Raw genomic sequence first — 8,730 nt, 5'->3', positions numbered from 1 at the left:
CGGGAAAAAAGAAAAAGAAAAAGGAGCAATTGAAACAAATTAAAGAGAAAAAAGAAGAAACCGACCAACCAGCGAGGGAGGCTTTTTGAATTGCACCGCGGAGTCAGACTGCACTATATATAGAACCTATCCTGGCGCTGAAGTTACTCAACAGAAACTAAAAAATCTGTCATTGGCTGGGGAGGAAATGGAGTCCAACGACCGCGGCAAGCGCAAGGGGTTCGCCAAAGGGAAGCTGGTGATGATGTCATTCCGCAGAACCACATCCAAGCAGCAGCAGCATCCGGCCTCCGGCTCTACGACTACGACTAGTAGCAGCGGCAAGGTGAAGCCCAGTCAACAAGGCGGCGGCGGCAACCTACATCATCATCTGACCGGTCAAGCAAAGCAAAGGATCCTGCAGCCCTCCTCAAGTGACCGCGTTAACGTGAACCAAAGCCAAAGGCTAAGGTCAACGTCGAGGTCAACGTCTGATGCAGCCTCGTCCGTAGAGTTCATAGTGAACCAGGAAAATGTAACCCCGAGTCAGCCAAAGCAGCAGCGGGTTTCCATTTTGTTGCAGGAAACAGGCAGCTGCGACACTTATGCAAATGTTGACAGCTTCTACGCTACTGTTGCAGCGGATGAAAGTGTGGACCTCCAGGCGGCAACCTACATCTCCAGTGTGCGCGAGAGGTTTAGGGTATAGGCTCCAGCTTATGAATTTTCAACACCCTTTTCAGTAACAAATATTTCACCCTCCTCTTTTACCTCAACAGTAGAATTTCCCATTTGTGGATTGATGTTTTTGTTTTCCCTCTTCCCTTCCCACTGCGCTGCGCTCCCCTTTTTTTTAAAAAATAAAAATAAAAATCTTTTTACCTTAATTACTACTCCTGTCTTCAGAAATGTTTTTGCTCATGATTATTAATGTCACGTAATTATGGTTTCAGTTTATTATAGCAAATCCAAAATTAATCGTATTTTCAGAACCAAGCAGGATAATACGATCCCTGCAGGGCCAGAGGACAACAACAAGTGTGAAGAAAACTTCTTCTCAATCAATCAAAAACAACAAGTGGAAAACGTACGTGCTTATTTTTCATAAACGCGTAGAAAAAAAAAAAAAAAGAAAACGCTCTTTATTAGCAATTCACATTTCACAAGATGGATTTTGAATTCAATAAATTATATGTTTGATGAATAGTTTGAACAAAAATGAAAACATTCACAAATATAGCATGTATAATTAAATGAAAGCCGGAGGAGAGAGCATCGATCTCAGATTGCAGTTTTTTGGTCACTTCAATTGTTTTTAGTACACAAAATGAGGGTCCCAGGCATCATCATGCATGAACGTGAAAGCAACGGAATAGCGTGTTTAATTGATGATGAGGAAGGTACAAGTCAGTCTAGAAGATGACAGGTGGTGAAATTTGAGGCTTCACCGAGAAGTGGGGCATCGGCATAAAAATTTTTTTTTAAAAAAAAAAAACTTTAGGATTTCTTTTCCGAACGCTTAAAAAAAGATGAAGCTCCAATGAAAGGGGTGCACGTCAGCATATTTCTGCTGCATCATGAAGCAAAACGACATCGTCTATTCATAACACAGAACCCCCCGACTCCACTTTTTCTTGTCGAAATCCTTTGAAGAATTCATGCTACCTATGTTGCCATGATCATCTATATCCATAATCATGTTCTATTTTAGCTCACCAGATATTCCAGATTCTTCTATCCGTATCCCTATTTGAAAATGAAAATATCGCAGCGTTACAGGATGTACTACATGTGGAATTTCTTTTCATAATTTAGTAGTGTTTCAAAAGAAGAAGATGAACAAGTTTAAGAGTTCTGTGCAACATGATCAGTTTTGCTCACAAACTTTGTTTACATATTTATTACTCTTAGAAAATTTCTATACTAAATGACAGAAACAAATCTCCTTGATTTTAGGAATTTTTATTTTTGTGATTTCATTTAAAAATGTCATAATTTTCAATCATTTTTCGTAGATAGATTCATCGCTATATTAGTAAGATTGTTACTATATGAATCAAAAATAAAAATAAAATTAAGTTTGCATACTTGAAAAATGAGAGGGATAAAATTGGAGTGTGGGAAGGAAACTACAGCGCAAGCGTAGTAAAAGTAGAAAGCGAGAAGGTGGGTGCTGAAGTCAGTTGAAGAGCATACAATTCTTGATACAGAGAAATTTTAATAAGAGGAAACTTTGCAGACAGCTCCTAGATTATTGCCTTTGTATGGTTTTGACCCTTCAAATATAAATTGTCACAAATAAACCCTTGAACAAAAAAACAAAATAGTTTAAGGACTTCCATTAATTTTGTCTATTAGAGGTGACCGAATTAGGGGCAAAACCAATCAAACCAAAAAATCAACACACGTAAACAACCTAAAAGACCTTGTTAACTGATTATTTCATCAAATTAGGGTAAGAAAAGGTGGAAAATGAAAGAAGAGCAAGAGATATTAAATTCCATGTCGTTAGTTAACTTAATATAGTTGGTTTTTTAACCAAATTGTGGCTTGATTTTGCCCTTAATTCTGATACAATTAACACCCAAATATTGATGGAAGCCCTTCAACTAAGCCTTTTTTTGGTTTTGGTTCAAGAGCTTTTTTATTTTATATAATTGTTCAAGAGTTCATTTGTGATAATTTATAATTAATGGGCCAAAATCGTGCAAAGTGAATAGATTAAGTTACCTCTTTTAAAAATGTGACTTGCTATATAGGCTTGGACACGGGTTATCAATTTGGGTTGGAGACATGAGTAGCCCATATTCACGGGCCGTGGTGGGGTTGGGGCGACTCAAATAAAGAACGAAAATCAAATGGGGAGAAAGTAATAAGATGGAGATGCGGGGTATCGAACCCCGTACCTCTCGCATGCAAAGCGAGCGCTCTACCATGTGAGCTACATCCCCGTGTCGATGTGATCTTAAAGATTGCCGTACCAAAAATGCAGGCACAAACAACGAGGACAATTGCTGACCATCTGCGAGACAAGATAGGGCCACCCACGTCGTCGTCTTGGGATTTATCCAATCTTTAGATTGGCATTGACCCCTCGGATAGGGAGAGCCTCGATCAGTCGATCCACAGTCCACACCTCTTACCGTTTTCGTCACACATGGTCAAAAATCTTGTGAGTTTTCTTCCCCGAAAAGAATAATGAAAAAGGAAAGAAAAGATCTGGTGATTCTGGATAAAGGAACAGCTTGTCGCCGAATGTAGTGGATTGGATTGGATAGTAAAGGACATAAGTAGAAGACACAAATACTGCACCGCTATATATATATATATATTTTTTCAGTGGATAAGATTCAGTAAATCAGTGTGGATTCCCTATAAATATAATAAGTACTTAGTAGAGGCCAATTGCCAAATCGATTGCCGCGGTTGACATATACCTCCATATCCATGCACCAATGCTTTCACAAGTAATTCCAAACCAGTTCTTATCCGCTTCCACCAAAACTGGCAATCTCCACCAAGTCTCCACCCACCAAAACTGGCAATCATCCTGCTCCTTCATGTTAGTAGTTATATCCAGTCACTCACATGTGTTGCAGTTGGACTAACAGTGGTAGACAGACGCAGACGAAAGTGTACTTCTTCTTGCTGCTGCTGTTCTAAAGTCTAAACTAGCACAAACAAACTTAAGAGCGTACAGCCTTGCTCAAAAGTAGGTAGGAATCGAGCTTGAGACTTTTTGAGAATAAAAAATTTTGGGAGAATGAGATCAGGAGGTGAAGTGGAAGAGCAAGACGAGCAAAGCAGAGTTCTGTACGAGCTGTGCGCCATGATCTCCCACGTCCTCCAAACCCCACCGCTTCCCATCTCCTCCTTCCCGGGAATCGTGCGCCCCGCCGTCTCCTGCCGCACTTTCCTGGCTTCCCCGGCAGCCTTCGCCTCCCTTTTTCTCGGGATATCTGTGGCTCTGATGCTGTTTGGGTGCGTGACTTTCGTCTTCGGCTTATGCTTGATGCCTGTGGTCATCGCACTGGTTATGCTCTTCCACTTTGTGGGCATGCTTTACAACTTATCTGAACTGGGCCGGACCATCCTCTGGCCGGACTGCTCAACCACACCTCCTGTCCCAGGTCCCTTCCTTCTCCTCCTTGATTGATTTCCTTCCTGTTTTTTTTTCTTTCTTTCTTTTTAATAAACCGTGCAGTGGCTGTTAGGTGATTTGTTGGGTTGGAACTTGGAAGACGTGCTGCTCCGAGGTTGCTTTTTAGACAGTGAATTATGAATCGTGGGTATTAGAGGAAATCTCTCGGTGGTGGTGGTAACTGGTAATAAGACGCCAATTCCAGCTCTGCCTTCTCTTTGCGCGGCCCTTTTCAGTTTCAGTACGCTAATTTGAATGACTGACGCAAATATTCTAGATGCAATTCCTGTTTCATTCTCCAAAATTTTGTGGTACAAGGAATGCCTTTGGAGTATATTCCTTTTATGTGCAGCAGCCAAATGTCTAACTCTGGAATGGTTCATTCTCCAAGATTACATTTAGGGAAGTGTGTTAAAACTGGTTCAAGATTCTCGATAATTCATACGTCGTCGTGTTTGTTGTTCTTTTAAGTTGTCGAATTTGCTTGTACTAATTAGTAATATTCGTTTATATGGCTTTTGGTAAAGCGGATATCGTGTCTGCCTGCAGCATGCTTGTAGATTTTTGTGATGCTGAGCTATCTGGAGGACATAGGACTATAGGAGGAACTTTAAAAAAAAAAAAAAAAAAAATTGTGTTTATTTGTTTGCTTGAACGAGTTGCGGAAGCTGGAAGAATGGCACATGCTCCACATGCACACACTCTGAGAGTTGCGTTTCTACTTCTTTAGACGGCCGCCGGACGGCTGTCCCAACACTCTTTAGGCCCACCCTGTAATGGACTGAACTTTCTAGGAGGCTGTCTTGCTCTTCTGTCCATCTTTCCGATTCATTCAAAGCCCAAATTCTATTCTCCTGGATTACTCCTGTGTTATTTAGCCAAAGGCTACACTAACAATGGGTTCAGCCCGCCGTGCAATACATTCGGGTCATCGATCGACGAATCCTCCGTAGCTCAGCCCAATGGTTGATATGGGTGATTTGTGTAGCATCTACGGTTTACACGGACCATGCTCCAGTGCTCCCTCCCATTGTCCCAGAAGTAGTTATCAGGTCCCTTTTAACCGTGGCAAGGATAAATTGATAGAAATTTAGTTTAGTTCTATGGTTTGGAAAAAAGAAAAAAAGCCATCATATCATTTGCCTCCTACTAGCCAAAGCATGCAGCATTGCGGCCGGACGTCTTTAATTTAGTTCGGGTCTTCCGGTCTTTGGGGTTGGTCTTTTCAAAAAAAAAGTCTTTGGGGATAGTGCTTAGTAGTAGCACTTGTAACTTTTAGTAGCGGACTAAAATTCTTAATGCAGTAGCTTTTTTCCCAAAAAAATAAAGAAAAAGATGAATGAAAGAAACTTCACTTAGAAACGAAACGCCAATCTTCCTTCTTCTGCTTTTTAATGTTTACGTACATGCACCATCCACCACCTCTTTTTGCCCAAATATTATTATTATTATCATCATGTTTTATGAGCTATGTATAATGTGTGTCATTTGATTTGAGACTCCCACCTTCATGAATCATCCACATAAAATAAAAAGACCCCTCGTATTTTTTTCAATTATTGGAAGCCAAAAAGTTACCTAAGCCCCTTCTCCAGCATATAAAGCAAATCCCACTATCATAACATTCCTTTTCTTTCTCTATTAAACCTACTTTCTCTTTCCATCCGTCCCAAGTTTAGTATAGCATCCCCCTCATACTTCCACGCTAAGAAATTTAGCACCAAAACTCTCATTCTTTTGCCTCTACATATTCGCCAATAAACCCTTCATCGGAGGGAAACACGCGGATCCAATTTAGACACCAAAAAGAAAAACGCCAGACGCCATCCTTAAGCTGCTGGCTTCCCCAGCAAAAAATAAACAACAACAACAAGAAGAAGACGAAGAAGAAGAATCAGAGAGAGACTTGTAGATAAATGAGTACAGATTGGGGACCAGTTGTGGTTGCGGTGGCGATGTTCATCCTCTTGTCGCCTGGGTTGCTCTTCCAGCTGCCTGCAAGAACGAGGATTATGGAGTTTGGGAACATGTACACTAGTGGGATTTCCATTCTGGTTCATGCTGTCCTGTATTTCTGTATATACACCATCTTGATTGTGGCAATTGGTGTTCACATAAGAGCTGGTTGATCACCAACATTCCCACCTCCACGTACGGAAAATTATTACTCGATCGAGACTTCTTCTTTAACTTTTTTCTTGTAGTAGACTAGTATTTCTTTTTTCCCCATAGCAATAGCATGCATGATCAATAATTTCTCTTTCCATCACTTTCTGGTCACCACCCTTTCTCTTTATGGAAGTGCTCGCTCCCGTATGTGTGTACGTATCGAATCCCAGGAGTTCAAAATGCCGTGTTTGATTTTATTCGCCCAGATTATACTTTTATAGTAGTACTTAATTATCAAGAAGGTCTTGTATCAATATTCAAAGGTGCTAGCAACTCTTCAATTTGTCACAAGTGATTGTGTCTGACAAATCAATAGAATGTGCCGGATACTTGTAAGATTGGGATAAGAGGTTTCCGATGGTTGCATTGGCCTCTCCTCCTGTGGTTTCAAAAATTAATTGAATAAAACTGGGTCTCAATATATACTTGCATCGAGCCTGGTGAAATAATTTGGCAACTATGTAGACTTAATCAATGATTAACTGAATAAACAGAATTAATCACAATCTAGAGCTAAAAAAAATTTCTAATTTGCCACGAGAAAAGGGTGCTAATTTCTAGATAATCGTAGTTTAGAGCCAAAAGAATTTCTAACTTGCGATTGCAACTCCAATATTTGTTTTCTAAGGCTTGAAGGGGCCATAATTTATTAGTCTAGTTCGTGGTTGAAACTAGTCTTCTTACTATATTTTTGGTGATTTCATCCCAATTCTTAAAATCTAAAAGCTCTCTAAATTATACTCGTCTCCAATTGTTTGTTTCTAAGGTTATATAAGTATTGGCTAAAAGTAGCTCTCGTTACAAAGAGCCCATGCAAATAGTTGCAGAGGTTTGACATCGATGCTTTGCATTTTCCAGCATTTGCACTTTCAACTCCTAAATTTTGACTTTCTTTAAATAACAATTTATGCTTTTGTACTAGATTAACTAACTAACGTAACACATATATTGACTCATATTTAGGCGCAATTCTAACTAATGTAACTAACAATCAATTTATGCTTTTGTACTAGATTAACAATAATATCTATCTAGGGGCAATTCTTGGATCATAATAGTAGTATTATTTGAATCCAATTTTTTATTGTTTGTTTTTTATTTTTTGAATTGAGCTTGACTTGTTACAAACAAACCCGTTTTAGAGGAGAGAGAGAGAGAGAGAGGCTAGTGCATTTTGGGTCGAAGGAAACAAATTTAAAGTAAAGGAACCTCGAAATGAATAGGCCGTTTTGTTCCTTATTAAGAGAGTTCTACTACTATCCCTTGGCAAAGCTCGACAGAAGAAAAAGAAGTCTCTGGGCCTTTGGGTCCATGGACATTCTTGTTCGACAGGAGTTTCCAACAAACCGACAATGTTTGGCAAAAGGTTGGCCAATTCACCAACAAGGTCCTGACCCCTCGAGTTTCTTCTGCTACTGTATAGGAGAAAGACGAGAGAATATTTCTCTTCCTGTCCGCGTTCCGCTACGGAATGCATATTCTCATCTTATGTATGGATTTGATCAAGTTGAAATCAAGTATTAAGGTGGTAATTAACGTCGAATATGCGATATTCTTCTCAGTAATAAGAGCCTATCTTGATCCTTTCTGCTTTTGTTTTTTGTTCTTTTACTTTTGGCGGTGAATAACTACACTAATATGGCGGATGAGGAGAGATGGCTAATGAGGTTGAGAACACCAGGCCAAATACATCATCATGAGAGCTGAAATTCAATTGGTTCGCTCAAAAACCCAACGATTGGAAAACAATTTTATAAAAGGAAAAAAAAAACTGAAAAATTTTAGTAGTACATTAAAAGACTTGTAAATTACATATTCAAAATTGATGGAAAAAGCCAGAGCAACAACGGAAGTGAGAGCCAGCTAGTGGTAACTAATAGCAGAGAGAGAGAGAGAGAGGGGCAGCTAAACGTTTCAAGATAAACAGACCACTACTACTACTAGCAGTAAGGTAATACCCAATGATATTTCAATCAACTACATTGCTGTCCGGTACGGGATCAGATCTCCGATTAACATAGCATAAGATATTATTGAGATCTAGATCTGGGCTTCGGAGTTTTTTTTTTCTTTCTTTTTGGTAGATTCTAGTTTAGTAGCGCGTAGTGACCTGAGAACAACAGACAGAAGGTGAAGGTGGGATGGGGATGATGATGATGATGATGGCGGCGGCAGCGATGAGAGCGAAGCAGGAGCTAGCCGGTGTAGATGTGAACGTGGACGGCGAGGATGAGGATAGCATAAAGTGCAAAGAAGATGAGAGTGGTGACGGCGATAACTTGCCGTTGTCTTCATCTCCCGAACTCCAAATTTTGTTGTTGCCCGGAACTGAAAAACAAGCCCAGTTGCAGCAGTACAAACAGACCACCCCGATTAGCACCGGCCCCCAGTCAAGCCATTCCTCCACCCGGCCACGCCGCTACTAGTACTGCTCTTCCTGA

The 8,730-nt window shown here is 40.1% G+C and overlaps 2 protein-coding genes, 1 long non-coding RNA gene and 1 other non-coding gene across 5 annotated transcripts in view; 3 read left to right on the top strand and 1 right to left on the bottom strand.

Moving 5' to 3' along the window:
- Positions 1–2,857: 2,857 nt before the first annotated feature.
- TRNAA-UGC lies at positions 2,858–2,930 on the bottom strand. Its single transcript has one exon. It is a non-coding gene; the product is annotated as a tRNA-Ala (tRNA).
- A 500-nt stretch (positions 2,931–3,430) lies between these two features.
- Positions 3,431–4,584, top strand: LOC113754343. 2 transcript variants are annotated; one of them, XM_027298732.1, is made up of 2 exons: positions 3,431–4,109; positions 4,194–4,584. In XM_027298732.1, the coding sequence occupies exons 1-2, from the start codon at positions 3,743–3,745 to the stop codon at positions 4,259–4,261; spliced, it is 435 nt and encodes a 144-aa protein (XP_027154533.1). In that variant the 5' UTR covers positions 3,431–3,742; the 3' UTR covers positions 4,262–4,584. The 2 variants fall into 2 exon arrangements, with proteins under 2 accessions (XP_027154533.1, XP_027154534.1); XM_027298733.1 differs by having other exon boundaries at positions 4,184–4,584.
- A 1,121-nt stretch (positions 4,585–5,705) lies between these two features.
- LOC113753911 lies at positions 5,706–6,505 on the top strand. Its single transcript, XM_027298188.1, has one exon. The coding sequence runs from the start codon at positions 6,037–6,039 to the stop codon at positions 6,247–6,249; it is 213 nt and encodes a 70-aa protein (XP_027153989.1). The 5' UTR covers positions 5,706–6,036; the 3' UTR covers positions 6,250–6,505.
- A 1,543-nt stretch (positions 6,506–8,048) lies between these two features.
- The window catches only part of LOC113751511, a 14,886-nt gene continuing 14,204 nt past the window's right edge, over positions 8,049–8,730 (top strand). Inside the window, exon 1 of the long non-coding RNA XR_003464829.1 lies at positions 8,049–8,240. This is a non-coding gene — a long non-coding RNA (uncharacterized LOC113751511). The remainder of the gene's footprint in view (positions 8,241–8,730) is intronic.

The sequence above is a fragment of the Coffea eugenioides genome, chromosome 11 (genome assembly GCF_003713205.1).
Source record: "Coffea eugenioides isolate CCC68of chromosome 11, Ceug_1.0, whole genome shotgun sequence".
Classification (NCBI taxonomy): Eukaryota; Viridiplantae; Streptophyta; class Magnoliopsida; order Gentianales; family Rubiaceae; genus Coffea; species Coffea eugenioides.
Note: the sequence above shows the minus strand (reverse complement) of the source record. Positions and strands in the feature narration are given on the sequence as shown.

Bases quoted from the DNA above. Each gene is read 5' to 3' on its own strand.
- LOC113754343 (XM_027298732.1), top strand. From the start codon at position 3,743: ATGAGATCAGGAGGTGAAGTGGAAGAGCAAGACGAGCAAAGCAGAGTT. The intron at 4,110-4,193 runs GTCCCTTCCTTC...AGTGGCTGTTAG, and splicing joins AACCACACCTCCTGTCCCAG to GTGATTTGTTGGGTTGGAAC.
- LOC113753911 (XM_027298188.1), top strand. From the start codon at position 6,037: ATGAGTACAGATTGGGGACCAGTTGTGGTTGCGGTGGCGATGTTCATC.